This window comes from Lutra lutra, chromosome 4, assembly GCF_902655055.1.
Source record: "Lutra lutra chromosome 4, mLutLut1.2, whole genome shotgun sequence".
Lineage (NCBI taxonomy): Eukaryota > Metazoa > Chordata > Mammalia > Carnivora > Mustelidae > Lutra > Lutra lutra.
Window position 1 is genome coordinate 180,914,321 of NC_062281.1, and position 27,499 is coordinate 180,941,819.

A 27,499-nucleotide genomic window follows, 5' to 3' on the forward strand; every position below is an offset into this window, starting at 1 on the left:
TTGTGTGAATTCTGGGATATTATATCTTTCAAGCAATTGGTCCATTTCATCTAGGTTATAACATTTGTGGGTATACAGTTGTTCATAATCCTTTATTATCCTTTTACTATCCATGGGATCTGTAGTGCTGTCCCCTCTTTAACTGCTGGTATTAATAATTTCTGGTGTTTTTTTTTTTTTCCTTCATTAGCCTGGCTAGAGGCTTACTGATTTTGTTGATCTCTTCAAAGAATCAGTTGATTACTGCTTCAGTTTGACTTTCTTTAGTTTACTTTTTTTCTTTTTTAAAGATTTATTTATTTACTTGTCAGAGAGAAAGTGGCATGCATAAGCAGGGGAAGTGGCAGGCAGAGCAGGCAGAGGGAGAAGCAGGCTCCCGGCTGAGCAAGGAGCCTGATGTGGGACTTGATCCCAGGATCCTGGGATCATGACCTGAGCTTAAGGCAGACACTCAACAGACTGAGCCACCCAGGCGTTCCTACTTTTTTTTTTTTTTTTTAAATTTTATTTATTTGAAGAGAGAGACAGAGAGGGAATACAAGCAGGGGGAATAGGAAAAGGAGAAGCAGATGCCTCACTGAGCAAGGAGCCCGATGTGGGGCTTGATTCCAGGACCCCAGAATCATGATCTGAGCCAAAGGCAGGTGCTTAACTGACCGAGCCACCCACGTGCCCCACTCTTCCATTTACTTTGGTTTTAATTTGCTTTTCTTTTTCTGTTTGCTGAGGATGGAAGCTTAGCTAATTGCTTGTAGATCTTTTTTCTTTCCTGATATATGTATGCCTCTAAACATTGCTTTTGGTATACCCCACAAATCTTGATAAAAGTTGTATTTTCGTTCAGTTCAAAATATATAAAATTTCTCAAGATTTCTTCTTTGACCCATGTATTATTTAGAAATGTATTATTTAATCTGCAAATATTTGGGTATTTTTCAGCTGTCTTTCTGGTACTGATTTCTAGTTTAATTCCACTGTGGTCTGATAGTACACAGGATATCATTTCTGTTCTGTTCAAGTTGTAAATTGTGTTTTATGGCCCAGAATGTGGTCTCTCTTGGTGAATGTTCCATCTGAACTTGAGAATGTGTACTCTGCTGTTGTTGGAGGAAATAGTCTACACACGTGTATCATATCCAGTTGATTGATGGTGGTGTTGACTTCAGCTCTGTCCCTGCTGATCTTCTGCCTGTCGGGTCTGTCCATTTCTGACAGGGAGTGCCGAAGGCTCCCACTTTGGTAGTGGATTCATCTGTTTCTCTTTGCAATTCTGTAAGTTCATGCCTCACCTATTTTGATGCTCCATTGTTAGGTGCATATACGTTAAGGATTGTTATGGCTTCTTGGAAAATTTAGGCTCCTTTATCATGATGTTTTTACCCCTGATAAATTCACTTGTGCTAAAATCTGCTGTCTGAAATTAACAAAGCTACTCCAGCTTCCTTTGGATTAGTTAGCATGGCAGATCCTTCTCCATCCCTTTACTTTTAATCATTAATCAGTTACAATCAATACTTTAAGCATGATTTTTTTAAAAAGATTAATTTTAGAGACCCTGAGATTATGAACTGAGCTGAAATCAAGAGTCACATCCATGTTTAACCTACTGAGCAACCCAGCAGCCCCTAGTCATTATGTATCTTTATTAAAATTTTAAGTGGATAAGCACTGAGTAGGGCATAGTATTGTCGAATCACTGTATCATACATTTGAAACTAATATAATGCTGTACACTAATTATACTGGAATTATTGGGGCACCTGGGTGGCTCAGTCGGTGTAGTGCATGACTATTGTTGATCTTGGGGTTGTGAGTTAGAGTCCTACCTTAGGTGCTGAGATTACTTAAAGATAAAATCTTTAAAAAAAATTTAAAGTAGGTTTTTGTAAATGTATAGTTGGGTCCTGATTTTTTTTTATCTACTCTGACCAATTCTTTTTTTTTTTTCTTTTTTAAGATTTTTTTTATTTGTTTGACAGAGATCACAAGTAGGCAGAGAGGTAGGCAGCGGGAGAGAAGGAAACAGGTTCCCTGGCGAGCAGAGAACCCGACGTGGCTCGATCCCGGGACCCTTTTATAATTGGTATATTTTGACTGTTGATGTTTAAAGTGATTATATGCTCTTTGTTTTTGTTCCTTTTTGTCTTTTTTCCTGCCTTTCGTGGCTTTAGTTGAGCATTTTTATGGATCCAGTTTCTGTCCTTAGCATATCAATTAAACATTTTTTTTTTTTAGTGTTTGACCTTCAGTTTGCAATGTGCATTTATAAGTAGTACAAGTATCTTATAATTATTTCTATTTCGTCTTGGGTCCCTTTCACTGCTTTATTAATTTTATTTATACATAAGCTGTGATCATTGAATACATTGTTGCTGTTTTTTTTTTTTTTTTTTTTAAAGATTTTATTTATTTACGAGAGAGACCGAAAAAGAGCACACAAGCAGGGGGAACAGCAGAGGTAGAGGGAGAAGCAGGGAGCCCCATGTGTGGCTTGATCCTAGGACCCTGGGATCATGACCTAAGCTGAAGGCAGATGCTTAACTGACTGAGCAAACCAGGTGCCCTCATGGTTGCTCTTATTTTCTACAAACTGTTACCTGTTAGATCAATTAAGAGTAAGAAAAATTAAAAGTGCTATTTTACTTTCACTTTAATGTTCTTCCTTTCTTTATGTGATCTGAATTTTTTTTTTTTTTTTAAGATTTTATTTATTTATTTGACAGAGAGAGATCACAAGTAGACAGAGAGGCAGGCAGAGAGAGAGAGGGAAGCAGGCTTCTTGCTGAGCAGAGAGCCCGATGCGGGACTCGATCCCAGGACCCTGAGATCATGACCCGAGCCGAAGGCAGCGGCCTAACCCACTGAGCCACCCAGGCGCCCTGATCTGAATTTTTAATTTAACTGAAGAACGCTTTTAACATTTCTGGCAAGGCAGGTCTACAGGCAGCAGATCTCAATTTTTATTTGTGTGAGGTCTTTATTTTTTTCTTCATCTTTGAAGTGGTATACAAATTTTTTTCCACATTTGTAGGGAACAGAATTGTAGATTGGTGGTGTTATTTTCCTCTCTCAACATTGTATTTCACTCCACTCTCTTCTGGCTTCCATGACTTCTGAGAAGTCAGATGTAATGCTAGTCTTTGTTCCTCTATAGATAAGGTGGTTTTTCCCCCTTGGCTTCTTTCAAGATTTTTCCTTTGTCTTTGATATTATGCAGTGTGAATTTGCTATGTCTAGGTGTTGATTTTTGTTTTTCTTTTTGACATTTATTCTGCTTGGTGTTATTTGGAAATTCTCAGTCATTACTGCCTCAAATTTTTTCTTCTTCCCATTAAATGTTATAAATTTTGTAGTTGCCCTACACTTATTGGATGTTCTGGTTTTTGTTGTTGTTTTAAGTAATTTTTCTCTCTACTTTACAGGTTTGGAAGTTTCTATTGACATACCCTCAAGCCCAGAGATTCTTTACCCAGCTCTGTTAGTGTACTAATGAGATAATCAAAGGCATTCTTCATTTGTTACAGTGTTTTTGATTTCTAATATTTTTTTTTGATTCCTAGAATTTCCATTTCTGTTCTTGTATGAGGTCTGCTTTTTCCATTAGAGCCCTTGGTGTATTAATCATTGTTTCAAATTTTTGGTAATTCCAAAATCTCTGCCATATCTGAGTCTGGTTCTCATGCTTGCTGTGTTTCTTCAAACCGTGTCTTTTGCCTTTTAGTATGCCTTGTAATTTTTTGATGAAAGCAGGACATGATGTCCTGGATAAAAATGACTGAGGTAAGTAGGCCTTTACTGATGGTCCTCTCCCCTTCTCCCCTCAAACTCTCATGCCCCGTAGGTGGTACAGGATAGCTAGAGGGAGCCAGAGTTGGGTATTTCTGGAGTTGGGTATTTCCTTTTGCCCAGGCTCTGGTTTCAAAATACTTGTTTTAATCCTCCCCTGCTGGGTGCACGAGGGAGTTTCCTCTCATCCTCACTGAGAGAGCCTTGTACGGCTTCTGGAGGTAAAGCTCATAAAGTGGGCTGTGCTGCATTCCCCTCAAGTCTTGCTCTTAGCTCGCAGAGCTGTCCTCACTGAGCTTCCAGCAAGTTGTCAGTTGTAGTTCAGGTTTGCCAGCTCTCGCGCCAGTTCCCGGGGGCACTCGTGAATTTCTGTTGTGTTAAATTATGACTCCCTGCGTCTACTTGTCTGAGTTTTGGATCACTGGTTTTTGTGACCTCATTTCTCTCATGGATCTAAGAAGAGTTGTGAATTTTCAGTCTGTTCTGCTTTTTATATGTTAAGACACAGTGATGACTTCCTTACATGCTGGGCTAGAAACTGGAGGTCTGCCCTACCTTCTCTATGCTTTTTACTGCCTTAAGATGTTTTGTTTTTTTTTTTTTTTTTATTGTGGCAAAAATGCGTAACATAAAATCTATCATATTCACCATTTATAATTCAGTAGTGTTAAGTATGTATTCACATTGTTGTACAGACCAATCTCTGGAACATTTTTTATCTTGCATGACTGAAATTCCATACTCATTAAATAACAGTCCCATTTCCACCTCCCCCAGCCTATGGCAATTACCATTCCGCTGTGTTTATGTGAACTGGAATATTCTAGGTACGTCATGAGTGAAATCATACAGTATTTGTCTTTTGTGATTGAATTGTTTCACTTAGCACAGTGTCCTCAGGCTTGATCCGGGTTGTACCAGGTGACAGAATCGCCTTTTTTTTTTTTTTTTAAGATTTTATTTATTTATTGGACAGAAAGAGATCACAAGTAGGCAGAGAGGCAGGCAGAGAGAGAGGAGGAAACAGGCTCCCTGCTGACCAGAGAGCCCAATACGGGGCTCGATCCCAGGACCCTGGGATCACGACCTGAGCCCAAGGCAGAGGCCTTAACCCTCTGAGCCACCCAGGCGCCCCCAGAATCGCCTTTTTTAAGATGAATATTTCACTGTAGCATATGCTACATTTTGTGTTTCCATCCATCCTCTGATGGACACTTTGGGTTGCTTCCACTTCTTTGCCATTGTAAATAGTGCTTTCATGAACACAGGCATTCAGATATCTCTTGAAGATCCTGTTTTGAGTTTTTTTGTACTTCTACCCAGAAGTGAAATTGCTGGGTCATATGGCAATTCTTTTTTTAATCTTTGAGGAGCTGCCATGCTGTTTTCCAAGAAGTTTTACCATTTTATTTTTGCACCAACAGTGTACAAGGATTCCAGTTTCTCCATATTCTCACCAACACTGGATAGTAGCCGTCCTGATGGGTATGAAGTGATCTCCCATTGTGATTTTGATTTGCATTTCCCTCATGTCAGTGAGGTTGAGTATTTTTTCATATGCTTGTAGGCCACATTATCTTTGGAGCAATGTCTTTTTAAGTCCTTTGCCCATCCTTAAATCACGTTGTTTTTTGTTGTCGGAGTTCTTTATATATATTCTGCTTACTAATGCCTTATCAGGCATATGATTAATAGTTACTCTTAACAAGTTCTAAATTTAGTTATAATTACTCTGTCCTCTTCCCTCAAACTACAACTTTTTAAGAACACTTGAATCCTGATTTCTTTCTTTATGACTTACATGTTATTACCCGGCATTTTAGTTCAGTTCCACTTTGGTTTTATCCTGCCCTACCCCCTCCTATCCCCCGTTAATTTTTGTTTACTGTTTAACTGAACCAGTGCTTGTGTGGGTTAATTTCTTTGCTTTCCTGGAGCGCCTGGGTGGCTCATTTGGTTAAGTGTCTGTCTTCAGCCCAGGTCACGATCTCAGGGTCCTGGGATCCAGCCCTGGGTCAGACTCCCTGCTCAGCGGGGAGTCTGCTTCTTCCCCTCTGACTCCCCCCACCCCCCACTGCTCACTCTCATGTGCTGTCTCTCTCAAATAAAATCTTAAAAAAACTCTTGGCTTTCCATTCCTTCTTGCATATCATGCCTGCCTTAAGTGATCAGTTTCTATATTCACTTTTTTTTTTTAGATTTTGAGAGGACATGTCCAAGAGCAGGGGTAGGGGCTGAGAGAGAGGGAGAAGCAGACTCCTTGTTTGAGCATGGCACCCATAGTGGGGCTTGATCCCACGACCTGAGCCAAAATAAAGAGTCCGACATGACACTTAATTGACTGAGCCACCCAGGTGCCCCAGTTTCTATACTCTGAAGTACATCCATAAATAGCTTTTTCAGTGAAGGTCTATTAATAATAAACACTTAGGTTTTTATTTTCCTTTTTTTTTTTTTTTCCTGAAAGGGTTTCTAATCATATCTTCTTTCATACTTTCCCTGGGTATTTTCTTCTAGGTTACGATTATTTTCCTTTTTGTTACTTCTCTTCTCTTGGTGGTATCCTGCTGTATCCTTACTTACGTGTCTAGGTGCAGATTTAACTTTACTACCCTGCTTGGTTGGGACTTTACTTCTTAAATGTAAGGCTTCCTTCCTTTCTTTTTTTTTTTTTTAAGATTTTATTTATTTATTTGACAGACAGAAATCACAAGTAGGCAGAGAGGCAGGCAAAGAGAGAGAGAGGGAGGCAGGCTCCCCGCTGAACAGAGAACCCGACGTGGGGCTTGATTCCAGGACCCTGAGACCATGACCCGAGCTGAAGGCAGAGGCTTTAACCCACTGAGCCACCCAGGCACCCCGGCTTCCTATCTTTCATCAACTCTTGAAAATACTGGTAGTTCTTCAAATATTACATCACCTTCATTCTCTCTATTCCTTCCTTTTGGGTTGCACATTAAAAACTTCCTCATTTTTAGACATTTTTATTTTATTCCCCACCTATTAATCTTTCTTTCTTGTCTTGCCTTCCTTTCTTCTTCAAGTAGGCTTAATGCCCAGCATGGAGCCGAATAGGGGGCTTGAACTCATGAAGCTGAGATCAAGACCTGAGCTGAAATCAAGAGTCAAGTGCTTAACCAACTGAGCCACCCAGGTTCCACATGAGACTTTCTTTCACAAAATCTTTTCAAGTTTATACTGCCCTTTGTAATCTTGTATCTCTTCTCAACCACTGTACTCTCTTAATTTGCATTGAATTTGCCATTTTTCTTTCCATTTCTAGTGATTCTTTTTGGTTAATTTTAAAATCTTCTGATCTTAGTTAATGCCATCTCTTTCTAATCTGGTTTGGATTCCTTCTTTTTTTTTTTTTCTTTTTACTGTAAACACTGGGATGTGCTTAATTTAGGGTCTCTATCTTACGAACTTTTGTTCTTATTAGTATAAATATATACCAACAATGTTCAGTCATAGTAAAAGAGCGGTCCTTATGGTTTTTTGTGGGTTTTTTAAAGATTTTTATTTGAGAGAAAGCACTAGAGAGAGAGAGAGCATAAGTGGGGTGCAGAGAGAGAGGGAGAAGCAGGCTCCTCACTGAGCAGGGAGTGTGATGCTGGGCTTGATCCCAGGACCCAGAGTCCCTGGGATCATGACCTGAGCCAAAGGCAGATGCTTAACTGACTGAGCCACCCAGGTGCCCGTCCTTGTAATTTAGACTTGTAAACCCAGGGTTCAGCAGGACTTTATCTGTGGAACTCTTGTGCGACCTGGGTAGAGAGTGTATCTCTCCAGAGTAATTCTGTTTACCTTGGTAGGTTTCCCAGGGATTTTACCAGGCTGAGACCATTTTAGGTTAGATTGTCAGCAAGGACAAGTTGACACCAGACCGCTCAAGGCAGTCTAAATTTGAACTCAGAACTCAAGTGAAGGCACGCCCCAAATTATAAATTCTCTAGGGATACAACCCTTTCTTTCTCCCCTCCCAGAGCCTAGGTCCTATTATCTCCCTAATGTCAGTGAGGTGATTTTTTTTCACTAATCTATTTTTTCTTTTTTAAGATTTTATTTATTTGACAGATCACAAGTAGGCAGAGAGGCAGGCAGAGAGAGAGGGGGACGCAGGCTCCCTGCTGAGCAGAGAGCCCGATGCGGGGCTTGATCTCTGAGATCATGACCCAAGCCAAAGGCAGAGGCTTAACTCACTGAGCCTCCCAGGCGCCCCATTCACTAATCTATTTGTTCCCTGAAGCTGTCATAGTTCTTGATAATCTTACGATTATTTACTGCTTTATTACCAAGAGGTTTCTACACATTATCTTGGAACAGTAATGGGGAGAGATATGGTAAGGATCATTATGCCCATTTTCCAACTCAGTAAAACTGAAGCTGTTTACTTAGTGATTTGCAGAAACGTAAGGACAGTCCTGGGATTATGTAGGTGGCACATGGTAAAGATGAGAAATAAGGCATCCCTCTGTATATTTGCCATGCGGCTGCGGGTAACATTCTTCATTAGGATTAAACTAGATAATCACCTCAGAATTAGTCGTTCCTGCAGGATTATTAAAATTCATTCAACGCATTTGAGCACCTGCTATGTTCTAGGTACAAGAATTAAAACAACGGGGGGGCTGGGCGCCTGGGTGGCTCAGTGGGTTTAAGCCGCTGCCTTCGGCTCAGGTCATGATCTCAGGGTCCTGAGATCGAGCCCCACATCGGGTTCCCTGCTCAGCAGGGAACCTGCTTCCCTCTCTCTCTCTGCCTGCCTCTCCGTCTACTTGTGATCTCTGTCAAATAAATAAAATCTTTAAAAAAAAAAAAAAAACAACAACGGGGGGCTGAAGTACAGATGTTCGATCTGCTGCCTGACATGCTTTCTGCTTTTCCTTCTGTAGACTGATAATGGTCTTCAGCTGCCAAAGAAGGCTGTGGACACCAAGAGAAAGGTAACCATTTCTCGTCCCCTCGAGTGGAACTGGATGCCTCTCGGAGCGCGCAGCAGCTGGCGGCAGGCATGGCTGAACTTACAAGCTACAAGGATACCGCCTCCAGCCGCCACCTGCGGTTTAAGCTACAGAGTCTAAGCCGCCGTCTCGATGAGCTGGAGGAAGCCACAAAAAACCTCCAGAAAGCAGAGGATGAGCTCCTGGACCTCCAGGACAAGGTGATTCAGGCGGAAGGCAGCAACTCCAGCATGCTGGCGGAGATCGAAGTGCTGCGCCAGCGAGTGCTGAGAATCGAGGGCAAAGATGAGGAAATCAAGAGAGCGGAGGACCTGTGTCGGCTGATGAAGGAGAAGCTGGAAGAGGAAGAAAACCTCACCCGGGAGCTGAAGTCTGAGATCGAGCGGCTTCAGAAACGAATGGCCGAGCTGGAGAAGCTGGAGGAGGCCTTCGGCAGGAGCAAGACCGACTGCACCCAGCTCTGTCTGAGTCTGAATGAGGAGAGGAACCTGACCAAGAAGATCTCCTCCGAGCTGGAAATGCTCAGGGTCAAAGTGAAAGAGCTGGAATGTTCCGAGGACCGCCTGGATAAAACGGAGCAGAGTTTAGTGTCAGAGTTAGAAAAGCTGAAGTCGTTGACTCTGAGCTTTGTGAGTGAGAGAAAATACTTGAATGAAAAGGAGAAAGAAAACGAGAAGCTGATCAGAGAGCTCACCCAGAAACTGGAGCAGAACAAAAAATTGAACCGAGATTATACCAGGAACGCTTCTAATCTTCTGGAAAGGAACGACCTGCGGATTGAGGACGGGATCTGCTCCACGCTGCCGTGCAAAGAATCAAGGAGGAAGGGCGCTCTGGACTATCTAAAGCAGGTAGAGAACGAAACCAGAAACAAATCCGAAAACGAGAAGAACCGAAATCAGGAAGACAACAAAGTGAAAGACCTTAACCAAGAGATTGAGAAACTTAAGACACAGATCAAACATTTTGAATTTTTGGAAGAAGAGCTTAAGAAAATGAGGGCCAAAAATAATGATCTTCAGGATAATTACCTAAGTGAACAAAATAAGAACAAACTCTTGGCCAGCCAGCTGGAGGAGATAAAGCTACAAATCAAGAAACAGAAAGAGTTAGAGAACGGGGAGGTGGAAGGGGACGAGGCTTTCCTGTCCGGCAAAGGCAGGCACGAGAGGACTAAGTTGAGAGGCCACGGGACTGAGGCACCTGTGTCCAAGCACACGGCCCGGGAACTGTCCCCTCAGCACAAGCGGGAGAGGCATCGCAACAGGGAGTTTGCTCTCAACAACGACAACTATTCTCTGGGCAACAGGCAGGTCTCCTCTCCTAGTTTCACCAACAGGAGGGCCGCCAAAGCTTCCAACGCGGGGGCGGCTGCGGACAGTGGGACTCAGGAGACGAGGAGGACAGAAGAGCGATACGCGTCGGGCTCTTCTCAGAGTGAAGGCAGGAAGGCCAGGGAGCAGCCGTCGGTGCTGAGCCGCTACCCGCCCGCGGCGCAGGAGCACAGCAAGGTTTGGAAGGGCGCTCCCAAGCCAGGAGCGGAGAGTGGGTTGAAGGGAAAAGTGGAGAAGACAACACGAACGTTTAGTGACAATACCACCCATGGGTCTGTTCCCAGTGATGTACCGGGTAGAGGTGACAAGGCTTCTGACACCTCCATGGAGGCCCCCTTTGGCAAGAGGGGGCAGGTACCCGGCAACGGAAGTCCGTTAAATCAGGCTGCAGACTGCGGCAGTCCTAAGGGGATTGGATCCCTGGCCTCGTCTCGGAGATCTTCCTCAGAAGGGCTCTGCAAGGGCAAAAAGGCTGCCGGTGGCCCAGAGGCTGATGGCAGTTCCCCAAATTCTAAGCCTCCGCTCTTATCAAAATATCCCTATAGCTCCAGAAGCCAAGAGAACATCCTTCAGAGCTTTTCAACCCCAAATAAAGAAGGCATCGATCAACCCGTAGCCGTTGTGATGGAAGACAGCAGTCAGCATGAGGCCCTGAGGTGCCGAGTCCTCAAATCCGGTGGCAGAGAGAAGGCAGACTCCGATGATGATGGGGATGCGGCCTCTCTGGTTACTGCCAAGTTGGTAAACACAACCATCACTCCGGAGCCGGAGCCCAAACACCAGCCCAGCTCGAGGGAAAAAGCCAAATCGCGAGGAGGACTTAGAACCTCCCTGTTTGAGAATGATAAAGATGTCGGGACAGAAAATGAATCTGGGAAGGCTGTCAGAGCCTCCACCAATGCCGTCGAGTTCCCAGATGCCAACGGTGCTGGGGTCAAAAGCCAACGGCCCTTCAGCCCCAGAGAGGCCTTGCGGTCCAGAGCCATCATCAAACCCGTCATCATTGATAAGGATGTGAAAAAAATTATGGGAGGATCTGGAACCGAGGCTGCCATGGAGAAGCAGAAATCCACCTCCAAACCAGGCCCCAACAAGGTGACGAGCAGCATCACTATTTACCCCTCTGACAGCAGCAGCCCTCGATCTAGCCCGGGCGAGGCCCCCCGGGAGAGGCACACATCCACCAGCAACATCCAGGTTGGGCCGGCAGAGCTCACGGCGGTCAGCAACCACGTCAGCTCCCCCTTCGAGCTCTCCATTCACAAACATGACATCGCCCTGCAGTTCACGGAAGCTGAAAGGACGGCAGATGGGCCCCCGAAGAACAGGCCGGAAACCGTGGTGTCTCGGAGCAGCATTATAATCAAGCCGTCGGATCCCTCGGAGAGGAACAGCCACACACCCCCAGCGGAGACAATCAGGTGGAAAAGCCATAGCGCCCCTTCCGAAGTGGGCTCTGCGGACGCCAGACACGTCACGGTGCGCAACGCCTGGAAGAGCAGGCGGGACTTGAACTCCTCAGAGGACCCCCCAGCCCGAGTAGGGAGAAACGTGGAAGCTGCCAATGCCTACACCCAGAGGGCCGCCACGGACTGCTCGGACCTCGGACAGCCCAGGTCGTACGTCTGTGAGCAGGGCGCTCAAAGGGCAGGAAATTCAGGGGACGCCCCCGAGCTCGCCTCCAGAAGGACCCAGAGTAGCCTCACCGTGTCCGAGGTGCTCAGTCGTCGGAATCGGGTGGGAGATGCTGCCGCCGGGGCAGCCTGGAACCACGTGGCAGGCATGGTGAGCCCCCGCTTCCCCCCTCCCTGCCCTCCTTGCACTTTCCTTTTCTCTGGCCAATGTGACTCAGGATTATGGGGCTGGGAAGTACCGGGGAGAGCTGGGTTGCTCAGAGAACTGCTGAGAATCGGGTGGGTTTGTCCTTGAAGAAGGAGGAAGTACGTTGAAGGTGGTATTTCGGCACGGAGCAGCTTGAGTTTCCCAAACCCTTTTCCCAGTTTGTGTCTTCTGTATATGAAGGCCACACAAAAGGAAGAGATCTGGCCTTCATCCCCTGGGTTTGCCAGAGTAGCCAAAGGAACTCCCCTTAAAGCCCCACAGAGCAGCACCTAGAAGCCCAGGAAGCCGCAGCCGGAGAGGAGAGCCGGGGAGAGGGTCTCCCCAGCGGAGCTCGGCCGGCTGCTGGCACGCGGGGCCTGAGAGCGAGGGCTTTTCCTGGGCCCCGCTGACACGCGTTGTGCCCACGGGTCACTCTCTTTTGCCCCAGACACTCGTCTAAGTCATCGTATCCTCCGTCTTGAGGGCAGGGCTGGTACAGTAGGCTCATTCCAGGAGCGAGAAATCACAACCGCCTCCTCATGTGAGGGTCGGAGCGTCAGGGCAGTGAAGGGGCGGCCTCTGCGAGTGTCTTGATGCGGAGCCTGTGAGGATGCAGGACGTTTTGGACGCAGATGTTGTTTCCTTTTTAGAAGGCACGTGATGGTGCGTTAACTCGAAATGCCCTGTAAGTCCTCACAGGGCACTCAGCGTCTGACAGCGCACTTCCCCACCGTCTCAGTCTCTCCAAGAGCTCTGTGGGCAGGTATTGGCCCCATTTTTTAGATCTAGAAATGGAGGGTCAGAGACCCAAAGTGCCTTCCCTAAGGCCGCCTGAGTGAATTACTGGAAGAGCTAAGATGTGAATCGAAGATTCCTGTTTCTGAATCATGCACTTTCTACCCTGCCAACTTGAAACTTACTCACTCATACTTGAGTTCTTCGATCTGCATTTGCTCGAAGGACCAATGAGAACATTGAAAAGGCAGAATTTTGGTACAAGAAGAGTGAAGGGGCGGCGGGGGGGGGGGGGGAGTGTGTTTAGGTCCCCGAAGCTTTGGATATCTGAGAGAGGATGAGGACCTGAAAGGGAAGGGCTCTGGCTTTTTGGTAGTTTGTGGGTGGGAAGTAGGAGGAGCCTGACCTGGCTTCCTTTCCAGTGTACTTCCTTGCTCCCCAAGCTGGGACTTGGCTCACCCCCAGCAGCACGCAGCCTGCACACGCACAGCACAAGGCGTGCTGGGCCCCTGCTTCTGGGGCTGGCCCCGTGCCCCCATCCCAGGCCCTGTCCTACCCTACAAGCCCCGGCAGCCTGGGGGCGGTGGGCTCTCCTCGTTTCCAAGGAATGTTTAAATTGGCCTGTCCTGTGGTCTGTCTACACTCTGCCGGGCTGGAGAGGATCCCTGGGGAAGGGAATGAGCGTGTCTTGTCACTTGCTGTTGTCCTCCACAGCTCACTTCTGTCCTTTTTGGCACAGGAGGACGGGGACGACTGCACACCCGGTGTCCACAGGCGACCGCACAACCCCCTGGAGCGGTGTGAGCTGCCTGCGAAGCCGGGGCCATCAGAGTCGGGCCGAGCCCGGGCCGAGGAGCGGTTACGGCCAGCCCGGCCCTGCGCCGAGGACAACTGAGCCGGCTGGGTGAGGTCTGCTGTCCCCTGGGCTCCCGCTTCTCCACCCTCCTGCCTTCCTGCCCTCCGAGGGATGCGAGGCCCATTAACCCGGCTGGGCGCCAGGCCTTGGCTGGGAGACGACGGCAGGCCCGGCTGTGGCTCAGGTCGTTCTGCCAGCTGGCCAGAGGGCTCCGAAACTACAAGCTGGACCTAAGTCGCGCAGGCCCAGCCTTCCCCGATGCATGAGTCCTCTCTCCTCGTCCCTGTCCCCAGGTCGCGTAGGCCCCGCTGGCCCCCAGATGGGGAAAGCTGTAGAAAGCCCTCGTATCCTCACCACACAACAGCAGCCGAAGGCCCTTCCCTGCTCCTCGGTGGGGCAGGGGGCGCCCCTTCAGCGTGGCTAGTTTCTTAGTCTCCTCACCGCACCCCGTTCACTCCTTGTCTGCTCCCGAGTTCCCGCTGAGACTCCGCAGCCGTCGGCTCCATGGGGCGGGGGGACACCCGCTCCTCTCCCCTTTGGCGTTCCTCAGACTTGGACAGCACAAGAGGCCTGTGCTGCCTCTAAGGGACTGTGGGAGCAACCTTCAGGCTGACGCTTCTCGGACACGGCCCCCCGGGGCGGAACACACGGGTACCACCTATCGGAATGAGGTCATCCCTCCCCCGGCTCTCTGCTCACCTTCCAAAGGCACCTGGAAGCGCACAAGCCTCACGCATCTCCTTTCCTGGGCACCAATAATGCTGCTGGCACTGCCCGCCCCTCTCCCTCGGCTGGAGACTTCAGGCCAACTCCATCATTTCCACCCTTCAGAATATTCCGGAACTAAACTGGGCCTGATCCAGCGTACTCTGCCTTCTAGAAGTGCCCAGCAAGGGGGAAAGTGGGCAGGGAGAAGCGCCTCCCGTCACTCCACAAAGCAATATTTCCATGAGCGGCATGGACTCGTTCCTCTTCCTTCGCGCCCCGGGGAGGACGTGTTGCACTTTACCAGGCTGCGGCATTCCTGCAGAAGCGGGCCCTTGGCTTCTGCAAACTCATTAGGACTTCACCGGAGGACAGGTCATACTAAATGCCTATCGAGGGCCCCAGGTTTGTACAGTGCAAAATGCAGCAAAGCTTTCAGGAAGCCACACAAATAAACAATCGACTAGTTTTCTTATACCAGTCGCGGGGGGGTTGGGGGGCGCGGCAGTTACAAAGAACCATATATTCTTGGCACGGCTTTTTGTGTAACGCTCAGTTCGAAGAAGGGAGCCCTTTCCGGAGGCTGCCTATAATGACGCAGACACTGTTCCTTCCTAGGGAAAGAGCATAGCTAGGAGTCAGGAAAGCGGAGTTTTCTTCATGGCTTTGTACTGTGTTGCTGTGTGACTTTGGGCAAGTCACTGTCCTCTTGGGGCCTCAGTTTCCTTATCTGTAAAATGAATTCTCTGAAATGGTCTCTAAGGGTCCTAAGTCTGGCATTCTGAGATGATTCTGTTTACACTGTCCTGTGGGGCTCACTCTGCTTCTGGAAGGTAGATCCAGATGGGTTCAGGGAAGGTGTCTTCTCTCCTGCCATGTTTTCGTGGGCCTTGTTCTTTCCGCGTTTTAGTATCATGCGGATGGACTCCGCGAAGCTCCGCTGGCCTCGTTCTTCTGGTCTGTGAGCGGAGGTCTGGATCAGATGGGATCAGATGGCTTCTGTGCCCACGCGGCTCCCAGCGCTCCCTGGCTTTCGGGACCCCCGTCGGCCATCTCGTGTTGCTGGCTTTGCGAGCATCTTCCTGGCCTGCACTCGGTGGGAACCAGCGCTCATCACGCCCGTGTCTGCCATCAGACCTGGCGACCCTGGCGACGGCGCGGGGCACACCTAGCTTCCTTTCGGAAGCAGGGAAGTTGTGCGCCGACTTCCGTTTTCTGGAGTTGCCAGCCGAAGGGCATTGCCGTGTAGCTTCTCTCTCCACTGTGCTGCCTCACACGCTCAGTTCAAGATGCTCTTTTCAGAACCTCTTCCTGCTGCTGCTCCTGGGTCACTGGCTAGAAACTAGCTTACCCGAGGTTGCAACCTCTACCTGCAGCCTCCCAGCCGTTCCTCTTCACTGGCTGGCAACGTTGAGAGTCCGAAGGAGACGGGCCTCTGCGGTGGTCAGCGGAGGTTACAGGAAACGAATTCTGCGGCCTTTCTCTGCTGGTGGAAACAAAAGGGTGCCAAGCCATGCCTACAGAGATGTCGCCAATAATTCTCGTCTTTGGGCTTTGGAGCCCTGGATTCTGGTGCTGTAGCTCCTGGTGCCAAAGTCTGGATCTTTCCACATTGCAGCAGCATCAGCACCTGCCACTCCCCCCAGAGTGCTCTGTGGAAGAGGGACAGCCGTGCTGCCCTCTTGCTGGGGGCTGCTGTCTTAAAAATCTGAGTGCAATAGGGTTTGATTGTAATGAGTATTTCAGGATAAATATTGTGTTTCCTTACTCTGCATACTTTCTAGAACCGTTATAAAATAGATTTTATTTTTAAGTGTCCTCAGCATTGCAGACGATACCATTTATGATAGCAAACAAAGGCTGGAGGCTCGGTTCCTCTGGGTTTCAAGTGGCTGGCAAGGCTGGCTCTCAAATTCCAAAGTTCGAAGGCCCCTTTCTGAAAAGCAACCTGTGTGTGACCAACTGGACCTCACGGTCAGGGGTCCTGGAGGAAACTTTCACCAAACAGGGGAGACCTAGTAATTAAATAGCTGTCCGGTCAACCGAACATCCCTGCTGTCCCGACCCACAGGCCCACTCTCAGGACACGCCGCCGCCGCAGCCTGCAGCTCTCGGCGGCCGGTGGCTGGCTGCGGGAGGGGTCCCGGGGCGCCTGTGCTCAGAGCTGCGCGGTTGGAGAAGGTATGCGAGGTGGCTGGACGCCAGAGGCCGCGCTTTCACCACTCTGGCACTAAAACCACCCGGGGAAGCTGTAGGGGCGGCAGGCGAGGAGGCCGTGGCTGTTTCTGCTTTAGCCTGAGCGTGAGCCAGCGAGGGCTGAAGGGGATCTGCAGCGGGGCCCGCCACTCCGGCCTCGGTCACCGACAAGTCCGCACATAAATCCTCCCCCTCCTCTGTTGTCTAGAACCTGGGATCCTGGGGCAGCATTAGTGCTCTACGTGTGGTGGGTCAGTGGCAAGTGCTACCCCTGCCCAGTAAGGAACAGGGACCCAGAGCCTCTGCGGATGTGGGATTTGTTGTTACTCTGACAGGAGTGCTTGGGAAGAGCTGCTTTTAGGGATTATCTTTTGACAACCCCCGGTGGGGCCCAGGGTTCTCCTCAAAGCCTCACAGCCAAGATCATAGGAAAGGGGCCCTATTTTCCTGCTGCTTCACAGCTCAGAACATGTACTGAAAGGAATGTATTTTTAAGAGAATAAAGTCTATTTTTTTGTATTTTAAAGATTGGGAGGGCTGGGAGAGTAGCCCTCACGGAACTGTTGATGCATCAGAGACCCCTCTGCTGGGGGGGGCCTCCATCTTTCAGTCCACGAGTCCCTCCGCTCGTTTCGGCAGGCGCTCTGGCCTCAGCCCTGCCCCTTGGAGTCTAGGTGCAGCAGCTTCTACATTCCTGCTCCAAGCCTGGGACCAAGGAGGCCGGACTCTGTTGCTGGAAACCAGGGCGAAGCCACGAGCAGGGACTCAGGGCGCCTTGGGTGCATGTGTATAGTGGAAGCTGCCTGTCTGCACGTATCCTCGGGCTCGAATGCTGGCTGCTGGCTCTGCTGTTGGCTCTGCGGCACGATATGTAACCAATAAAGCTCCCTAGTTTCCATGTGCTCGTGTGTGAGTCCCTGGTGCCGTTTTTTTCGTCACCTGAGTACAGCTGTTGTCTGGGCATTGGCACAGCTAGTGTATCTCACTGTATTTGATAAACCAACTAATCAGTGATGCTGCAAGGACAGGTGACATGCTGGGGCTTGGAAGAGGACGTGCCTAGCACCCACATAATGGCCTGACACAGCAAACAGCTGCTGGGATTCTTAGTTTTAGGCTTGTCTGTCCTCATGTGGAACGGTCCTCTGTCTCGAGGTGCCTGTGCCATTTATTTAAAAAACAAAGGTTTTAAAGCACCTAACGCTGGACCACCCACCTGAGGTAACAGTATGAGTGGCAGAGCTGTGCCTTGTTTTAAACACAGGTCGTAGGTCAAAGTCTATACACTTTCCACCACTCGCCCTGGTCCTGGAGTACAGATTCCTCCGCCGCTGTCACTCGAAGACGAAGGGAAGCCCCCTTTAGCCCCATCTTTATCCTATCGTTAGCCCACCCATGTAACAAGCCTCAAATCTTACTAAGAATAAACCTCATTTAGGCTAATTATAAGGAAGAACTGACTAACACAAGTAAAAGCAAACAGATAACGTATGTGCGTTTGTAGTAACAGTGTTAGGAGCCCTTGAGAAGGAACAGTTACTGTTCCCTTGTATGACAAAAGGGACTTCGCAGACAGGAGTAAGGATTTTGGAATGGGGAGATGATCTGGGTGGGCCTTACGTGAAATCACAAGTATCCTTGTACGAGGGAGACAGGACTGTGGAACAAGCGAAGCAGGAGCTGGAGTGATGTGCTCTGAAGAGGGAGGAAGGGGCCGCAAAGAAGCTAAAAAGGCAAGGAAATGGAATCTTTCCTCAGCGCCTGCTGTAGTCCTCTGCTAACAGCAGCGACAGGGGGCTGACAATGATAGCTAAGTCACCTAAACCCTTGATCTCCTTGCGCAACACGTCCTAAAACTTCTATGCCAGTGTGTTGGACAAGAGTGGAAAGTTAGCACAGACCCATGGAGGGAACCTGGGAAGTAAAGCCGGAATGGTCTCTCAAAGATCCACCCAAACTCTGTGCCCTGTTTTACTTTAAGAATTCAGAGTCTCCTCTGATTCCTTAGGCTTGACCTGTAGCTTCACACTCTTGGCGTAGTGACCCCACAGTCCCAATGGGGAATGCCCTAGTTCCAAGGATCACAAAGCCCTTTGCTTCTGCGGGGCTCCCCTCAACCCTGCCTTCAGACCTGGCCAAACCATCTGTTGCCTTTATATAAACATCCTCCGTATTTAAACATGGAGAAAAGTGGCATTTCTAAAGGCACAGCACCCGTTATATAAATCTAAAGGGGAAACAACGAGAAAGAATTTTATATGAAGCTTTATTTTTAAAATATAAAAAACCACCACACACCAGGAGACTACGATGTCCTCTCACGACGCTTGCTTACCTCAGTCTGGAGGAAGAACACCGACTTCCACACTAACGGACAACTGCCCCTCTAGCTCTAAGTCACTCAAAGGAGGCCACCACCTTGGCCACCCGGCATCATGAGTTCCTTGGTGGGATCCAGTATTGCTCTAAGAGCTCTGCTCACACGGCAGGAGACTCACAGTGTCTGCTTCCCTCGGAACCCATCAGTCTCACATGCCTGGGGACTGCTGTGCGGGGACGCCTGGCGCGGCCTGGCGCGGCAGAGTGTACATGGCCCCCAGGAACTGGTCTGCAATCCTTCCTGCTTCTCGGAGCCCGCTCAGCAGAGCGCCGTGGACGGTGGCTGGGTAATTCCGGATCGTGTGCTCCCCGGCAAAGAAGAGTCGTGGAATTGGCTATCGCGGCAAAACAAATGGAGAGAAGGATCAGCCAGTTGCGAACAGAACTTTTCTTTTTGTTGTGTTTGCCCAATTCCTATCGGCCTTCGAAGGCTGCCCTGCCAGTCACAGACCATCATCCTACCAAAAAGGATCTCCCTCATCAGCGAGTATTCTAGAAATGACCAAAGTAGAAAGGCAACAGGAAAACTCAGCCAAGCCAGCCTTAGTCCTAGGGTAAAGCAGGACTGGACCCGTTCTTACTTATCACTGGATGCTGGGGGACACCCAGTTCTAGAGCTTCCTTTGCCTCCTACAGTACCTCCTGGGGCACAGGGGTTCCTGATTACTCTGCCACAGAACCCAGCGTCTAACTCTGGAAGACCCCTGCTTCTCAGCTCCGGAGCAGGCTCACAGGGTCCTGAGCTCTGGAGCTGGGTCTGGCACTGAAACGAGGACCCCTCAGGGGCATGTCCTGGAGACTGACGTGTCCCTAGCAACGGACACCCTGCAACAATCCTGTGAGCCATTACAAAACGGGGTGCAACTAAAAATGGTTTTTTTTAAGGGGAAAAAGCTTGAATAAAGGAAAAGTAATTGGCTTACCCTATGGATTCTTCCATTCTGAATATGGACTGCCCAGATTTACAGAGCCGGAATGTGAGGAATCACACACAAGAATATTGGTCCTCCCTTTGATGCTGCTCTTGGTCATTTGAAAGGGTCCAAGGAGAGAACAACTAAAATCTAACCACCAGCACCAGAACCTCCCCCTGCCTCCCCAACCCCTGCCGGCAAAAAAGAAAAGCCTGTGGCATGTTGTTTACCCTGAAATCCTGGGATACTGGCCTTTTCCCAAATAAGCCCAGGTAGTTTGCCCGTTTCTTACCTGTGGAGCACCTGGAATTGAGGGGCCAGGAGTGATTGGCTGAGCCATTAAATCATAGTCATTTCCAGAAGATCCTGCAGCTACATAGGAATAGGAGCCCCGGGCCCAGGGATCAGCACGCCAGCGAGATACCACAGTCTCCTTGGGCTGAAGGAAAAAGCAGGAGCAGGAGTTACTACAGGGCAGAGGACAAACCAGTCCCCTCTGAAAGGTGGGAAAGCTGCGGTGGGGGCGGGGGTACGACAGAGCAGCAAAGGCAAAGAGGCAGGAGACACGAGTTAGCCGAGGAGTTGATGCTTCCGCTTTCAAACACACAAATGGCTTCCAACTAAGCATCCGCAGTCCCCGGCCTAGGAAGTCTATACATCTAGCCGGGACTTGACCTTTATTTTCTCATTAATTCCCATGAAGCATTAACGTGCCTTCTTTCATTGGGCCTAAAGAACAGAACAAAGTACCACGCTACTCTTCCATGAGGGAGTCTGGCCCTTTTGACTCAAAGGCAGGAGTGGCAGGACTCCTGTGCGCCGCATGGGGCCGGCAGGGGGGCTTTCCTGAATCCCACATTTACACACAGACCAAACACTCGCATTCATGGAAACCCAGTACACCTCTCAATTCCGGCTGAAACTGCCCTGAAACTGCTGTGTCAAACCCTGCTCTAGTGTGAACCTTGACCCCCACGCGGCCCTTCGCATGCACTCACCTGCGGCACCGCGCTGCTGCCGAAAATGCCTTTGAGGATGGCCAGGCACCGGCCGACAATCACGTCATCGCTTATGTTTTCCATGATGCCGGCAGCTTCTCCTGCCACCAGCGCCAGTAGTATCGGAGCTAGAGAAACAGAAAGAACAATTCCAGGGTTTTCCTACAGACTTTCCTCAAGAACTTCTTTATCAGGCCCTACATTATCCTGGGCACCCGGAAACAGGAGGACCCACAGACAGACACGCAACACCCCTGCAAGAGACAAGTTAGGTTTCTGAAATTCCAACTCAAAATCTATTCCTTAGAAGGCAGCTGGCAAACTCTAGTCAGTAGAGTGTGACTCATGTACTGAAACGCTTATAATTTTGCAGAATACAGAAATCTTGAAGACATAACTTCAGACCCTGCTAAAAAAAAAAACCCCAAAAGGTAATCCTGTATTTTAGGCATACAGTCCTTAGCCCTGACCACTCTTAGTTCGCTCCATGACAAGAGCTACATCCTTTTAACTACTCCAAACCCCTCCAAGCCCATCAGCATCTTCGCCCACTCATTCAGAGACTATTTAGGCAACAGACTTGTGTAACAGGCAAAGGACGAGATGCTGGGACACAAAAGCCGGGAAGTAGACTGAACAACCCCACGGATCAATAGAGATGCATCACACAGCTGTAATTTTGAACTGATAAAAGCAAATGAAGAAAAACAAAATATACAGAGAAAAGAATACAGGGACTTAATTTAGTTTGAGGCAGCAGAAGTATGTGTGTCCTAGAAGGCCTCTCTGAAAGCGCGGCAGGTCAAGGCCAGAAAGGCTGGGCAGAGTATGCCAAGCTGGGGAGAAAGAGAAGGAAAAAAAAATCTCTGCAGGCCCAGACCACACAGTACACACAGACGCCCTGAGGTAGAAGACAGGAGATCCACTTGTATACACACACACAAACGTTTTTAAGCACCCACAGAGAAGAGCAATCCAGTTATATCAGAAATTAAAATTGGAGGCAGGGGTTTGATACATACATTCTAAAGGAAGTAGTCAAAAGATTCAGGGGCCAGTCAGATACAAAAGTCTGAGAATTAGGAATAAAGTTTCCCCTATGGAAGCTTCCCTGGTTCTGAGCCTCCTGGCTGGGCTTTCTTCTTCATGTTCCTCATGCAGTGCCCTGAGCCTCTACTTACAGCCCTGTTCCTAGAAGGCTCACCTCCTTAGGGTACTTCCCACTAGGATGTGAGCTCTTTGATGATGGGTTTTGGGGTTTTTTTTTCCATATCTCCAGCACCTAGCAGGAATTTCTGGGATTGATGGTTGAATCAGTGAAAAAAAGCAATACAATATGTATTTGAGAAAACCCAGAATATTCCTAATTCTCTATTCCTATAAGAATATGAAAAAAATTAAAACCAGGAAGCAGTTACCTTTATAGAGGTTCCAGAAGAGGAAGAGCTCACCCCTGCTAGCCGTCGTGCTGCCAACGTGCCCAAACAAATTGACACTTGGATCCCAGAACACACGGTCAAAACACAGCACCACCTGTTGTAAAAAAAGGAGCCCGTGAACTGATGACAGGGCTCAGAGAGCATGGCTTGAAGCAGAGCTGTGCCTCGACAGGAACCACCGCTTCTCAGTTTCCTCTCATCTACTCTCCGCATAAGCCCAGAAATCCCTGTCATGAATGTATTATTGAAGACAACATTTAGAGCTGTTTTTGTGGGCTTAGGTCTGCAAAATGATCCCAGAAGACTCAGTCCTCATCTATCTGTGTGTGTGTGTATTTAAAAAAAATCAGGCACTGAAATGAACGGAAATGAGCGAACTGACAGGCCTCTCACCCTCTTCTCTCAGAGCCGAGAGCACAGCAGAATATGCAGAAATGCAAACCCCGATGATCCTCGCTAACCGCACCACGGGCACGTGGAGAGGATGCCCAGGGCCAGTACCTTGTTCAGGTTGCCGAATCCCATCCTCTGGACGGCGGACGTCTTCCACTCGGGAAGGGGCGGGACAAACTGGACAGCGGGGGGCTGCTGCTTCAGCACCCCCAGGGGCAGCGTGCACAGAACGGCGTCGCACTTGTAGATGAACGTCTGGCTCGTGGAGCGGGTGTTCACAGCTATCACCTCACACCCTAGAGACATTGGAAGGAAAAGACTTTACTGGCGATAAGGATGGTACAGAACATTCCGTGCGTGGGAGCATCTACATACGATCCCATTAATATCCTGTTCTCTTCACTTTTTAATACAAGAAAACCAAGGTGGCGGCGAAGTGACTAGACAGGGCCCTGCGGGTACGAACCGCCAGGACTCAAACGCTAACAGTCAGCTCCGGAGTCCCGGCTCCCCACCCCCTTACTTGTCTGCCCTTCCTCATACACTGGTCATCTTCCAGGCTAACAGCCTTATTAGTTACCAAGGGTTAAGTAAATTGTGACCAAAGTGAAGAATAAAGGTCTGTAACAGTAAAAGCAGTGCCACCCCACGGTGGTTAGGTGCTTGCTAAGGACCGAGACGAACGACCCCAGAAGACTGCGGTGCAGACCGCCGGACGCCACCGGCACGCAGGGCCTGCTCTTCCGGAGATGGCAGCGGGAGGCCTCGCTTGCCAGAGTCTGCAGAAAGCTCAGAGCGGACCACAGCGAAGGCACTGACAAGAGTGCCTTTTCCCCATTGGTGTTTTCTTCTTCAGTAAGTACCCATTCATTTCAGAAGATTCCAGAAAATACATAAACAGCTCAAAACTGGTAGAAAAGCTCAGTTCATGTTCCCTTTCCCACTGTTCTTCACCTGCCTGCAAGAGGCTATTTAAAGGCTATAGGCCTCAACATCAGCTCGAAGCTTCAAATGAGGGGAATCAAATGGAAAATGGTCTTGGGGGCTGTAAAAATAAGAACATCTGTGGTCATCTCTGCAATTCTAGAAGAGCGGCCGTGAAGGGCAAGCAAGGTTGACGGCCACACCGCCACTTGCCATGAGGGCCCTGGGGGCAGGGGAGTGTGGTGATTCGCTTTCATCAAGATTCTCGACTACTGATTCCAGAGGTGGGTGGACAGCAGGTTCTCTGTGCTCCGCATTAAATGTGCCCTGAAACCAGCAACAGTGAGCACTGAGCCTTCTGCCTGTGGGAATCAGGGTAACGCCATCTCTGAAGTGTGATGCTCCCAGTATCAGAAACCAACCTGAGCGGTTAGCCCCTCTGAACGGGAAAGGCTAGAATGGATCCAAAAAGGAAGACCCAGATGGTAAAATACAAGGAGTGGGTCCCACTGTGCCCAGAGGCCCCAATCCCAGTCTTTAAGAATATACTTTGTGGGGCGCCTGGGTGGTTCAGTCAGTTAAGCATCTGCCTTTGGCTCAGGTTGTGATCCCGGGGTCCTGGAATAGAGCCCATGTGGGGGTCCCTGCTCAGCAGAGTCTGCTTCTCCCTCTCCCCAACACCCCTGCCTTGTGCTTGCTCTCTCTCACAAATAAATGAATCTTTAAAAAAAAAAAAAAATCCAAACTCACTGGAAGTTGTTATGATATCAAAGTAATTCACACACAAATTGGAAAGTTGCCTCAATTTTTTGATATACGTAACGATGGATCAAACTGCCCAAAGGCTCTACAGGCTCAATCCTTTTGTCATTACAAATTTTTAAAATTACGAGTCATAATGTTACGACATTTTATCAGGAAATGTACCTAATGTTTTTTTCTGTAGGTCAAACTCAACAAAAGATTGGTACCATGTTTCAGAGTAAGAGACTTATCACCCCAGTGAAGCAGGGACATACCCGAAGCCGTGTAGCGAACCTGCCGCACCGCTGTGTTCAGTTTAATGTCTAGGCCTTCTGCTAAAGCCACAGGGACACACGAGTAGCCATTCCTCACTGTCAGGTGGCTGCCAGTAAACTCAAAGTCATCATCCTAAAGAGGACAGAAAAGTCCATCCATATTTCCTTAATTTATGCCATACATCCTGCTGAATTCTGTAAGATTAACACTGAAAAACAACGGTTTGTGGAAAACAGTCAATATTCTAAAGCAGAAATCAAAGAACCACCATTCAGTATTCGGTGACAGCTGTCCCAGGAAACTAGAGGGAGAAGACAAAATGCTTACGTGTCCCTAATGGCCATCTCTGAGCAGCAACATTAGGGCAGTTTGCTCTTCCCTAGATTGAGTTTTCTCCTCACAGTCTCACACCCAACCCCTCAGTCCGGACTACCTGGGGGTTGGGGGAGGTGGGATCTCTTGGAGAAAGAGGATTCAATAAATTCAGACGTTTGGCTTTTGAATACACTACAGATTTGGCAGAATATCAGATTCACCACCCTAATTACGTTTTCTTTTACCTGAGAGCAAAATCAGTTTTTATTTCTTAAACTTACAAACCTGAAGGATAAGGAAGGCTTCCAAAACTAAAGTTGGTCAAACTAGATAAAAACAATCTGGGATTATAAAGACTGGCCCAAGAGGCTCCCTATAGTAAAGAAGTCAGCATTTGGCCTGGAAGGAGTCCCAAAATGATCTTACTTCTTTGAAGTTACTGAAAAATTTTCTCTATAGAGAAAATTTTGAAGGCTAGTCAGTATTTTCTAATCTCATGAAATTTCTGGGAGAAAACAGCATGATTCTTTTGAATTAGATAAAAATTTTGGGTTGGCAGAACTCTCACTACTTAGTGACTGATTCATCTGCTCCCCATACTGATCAGTTCAATTCACCAACACCCGGACTTTAATAAGATGACGAATGGATATATATTGAAACTTCAAACGATAAATCAGTGATGAGGGTCTAATTTAGTAATACATGGAAAAACAACAGCAACAACTGTAATTGTCTATTCTGTAACTGGAATTCTGTAAGATTTTTACCACTAATAGGTCCAATGCTCACTCTAAGTCAAACACTAAAGAATACGGAAGTATAACCTAAAGATTAAGAATTCAAACTAATTTTATGAGCAAAATGTACAATGGAAATGAAAATACGTGAGTAAAAGTCTAATATTTACTTCTGTAGTCTTAGGTCTGGTCAAAGTCTCAGATTTAGAGATTGAGCCATTTAATTTCTAAGAAGCCCTGTGACTTCTCACCAGTTCAAGAGTAACTCACACTTGCAATACTTAACAGTAATTTGATGAAAGACTAGTGTAAAACCTGTACACTGAGAACTGTAAAACATGGCTGAAAAATATTTAAAAAAACCTAAATAAATGGAGATATACCAATACCAATCAAAATCCTAGAAGGCATTTTTTAATAGAAACTGATAAGCTGATTCTAAAATTTTTAATGGAAATACAGGAGACCTAAAGTAGACAAAAAGATTAAAAAAAAAAAAAGCTGGAGAACTTACACTACCTAATTTCAAGACATACCATAAAGGAACAGTAATTAAGACCCTATGACAGCAGCATGTGGACAAATGAGTGAATAGGAGTAACCATGAACAGTCTCACACATGGTCACCGATTTTCAAAAAGGGTGCCAAGACAAGTGAAGAGAAAGGATGGTGCTAGAATAATTAGAAAACCATATGGAAAAATATGAATCCTACCCTCACATCTCATTGTACACAAAAATTAACTCAAAATGAATCACAGACCTAACATTAGGGCTAAGTCCATAAAACTTCGGGAAGAAAACAAGTTATCTAAGTTTAGACTAAGATTTTTTAGGATACAAAAAGCACAAAGCTTATAAAAGAGAGCTGAGGAAATACGAAGTTCCTAAAATTAAAAAGTTCTGCTCTGTGAAAGATACCATTTAGAAAATAGGGGGGGAGGGGAAAGGACCAGAAGAAAATATTTACAAAACAAAATCTGACAAAGGAATTATATCAAGGATCAAAGGAACATAATGAACTCTTACACAATTTAATGAGAAGACAACTAGATTTTAAAATAATGGGCAAAAGATCAGGGGGGCCTGGGTGGCTCAGGGGGTAGAGCCTCTGCCTTCGGCTTGGGTCATGGTCTCGGGGTCCTGAGATCGAGCCCCGCATCGGGCTCTCTGCTCAGTGGGGAGCCTGCTTCCCTTCCTCTCTCTCCACCTGCTTCTCTGCCTACTTGTGATCTCTGTCAAATAAATAAATAAACAAATCTATCTTTTAAAAAATAAAATAAAATAAAATAATGGGCAAAAGATCTAAACAGACTCTTCACCAAAGAACTGACACACAAATGACCAGTAAGTACAAGAAAAGGTGTTTCACATCACCCATCATTCGGGAAATGCAAATTACCACTACAATGAAAGGTACTATATATACACCCATTAGAATGGCTGAATTTTTTAAAAACTGCCAGTACCAAGTGTCCATGTGGACGTGGAACAACTAGAACTTTCATACACTGCTGGTGGGAATGCAATTCGGAATAGTTTGGAGTTTCTTATAAAGTTAAAAATCTACATTTAAGGCCCAGCAGTCTCACTCCTAAACATATACCCAAAAGAAAGATGTGACTGTTCACAGCAGCTCCAGTCACTTACAGCCAAAAAGCCTGGAAGCAATCCGAGTGCCCACCAGCGCACCAGCGTACGGACAAGCCATCTCCAGCGCACCACACGACAGATTAAATGATGAAAAGGAACCAACCACTGATACGCCAACAACACACGTGAATCTCGGCAACTCTGCTAAGTGAAAGAACTCAGACACACAAGGCTACATTCTCTATGGTCATATGCCATATGGTTCAACATATAGGCAATTCAAGGAAAATTAAAACTACAGTGACAGAAAGGAAATCAGGGGCCGTCTTGGGCCAGGAGTGGGAGGGCTGGGGATTGACTGCAAAGAGGCAAAGGAGAACCTTCCAG

General features: G+C 47.6%; 2 protein-coding genes across 4 annotated transcripts in view; one reads left to right on the forward strand and one right to left on the reverse strand.

Annotated features, from left to right (window-relative positions):
• Positions 1 to 17,299, forward strand: part of LUZP1 (leucine zipper protein 1) — a 104,692-nt gene extending 87,393 nt beyond the window's left edge. For both annotated transcript variants that reach the window (XM_047723719.1, XM_047723718.1), the window contains exons 3-4: positions 8,682 to 11,869; positions 13,380 to 17,299. In XM_047723719.1, coding sequence (XP_047579675.1) covers positions 8,801 to 11,869; positions 13,380 to 13,535 — 3,225 coding nt within the window. In that variant the 5' untranslated portion in view covers positions 8,682 to 8,800 and the 3' untranslated portion in view covers positions 13,536 to 17,299. The remainder of the gene's footprint in view (positions 1 to 8,681; positions 11,870 to 13,379) is intronic.
• A 1,347-nt stretch (positions 17,300 to 18,646) lies between these two features.
• KDM1A (lysine demethylase 1A) overlaps positions 18,647 to 27,499 on the reverse strand; it is a 59,869-nt gene continuing 51,016 nt past the window's right edge. For both annotated transcript variants that reach the window (XM_047723721.1, XM_047723720.1), the window contains 6 exons: positions 24,464 to 24,596; positions 22,629 to 22,816; positions 22,107 to 22,221; positions 20,689 to 20,816; positions 19,983 to 20,129; positions 18,647 to 19,111 (listed from right to left, as the gene is read on the reverse strand). In XM_047723721.1, coding sequence (XP_047579677.1) covers positions 18,926 to 19,111; positions 19,983 to 20,129; positions 20,689 to 20,816; positions 22,107 to 22,221; positions 22,629 to 22,816; positions 24,464 to 24,596 — 897 coding nt within the window. In that variant the 3' untranslated portion in view covers positions 18,647 to 18,925. The remainder of the gene's footprint in view (positions 19,112 to 19,982; positions 20,130 to 20,688; positions 20,817 to 22,106; positions 22,222 to 22,628; positions 22,817 to 24,463; positions 24,597 to 27,499) is intronic.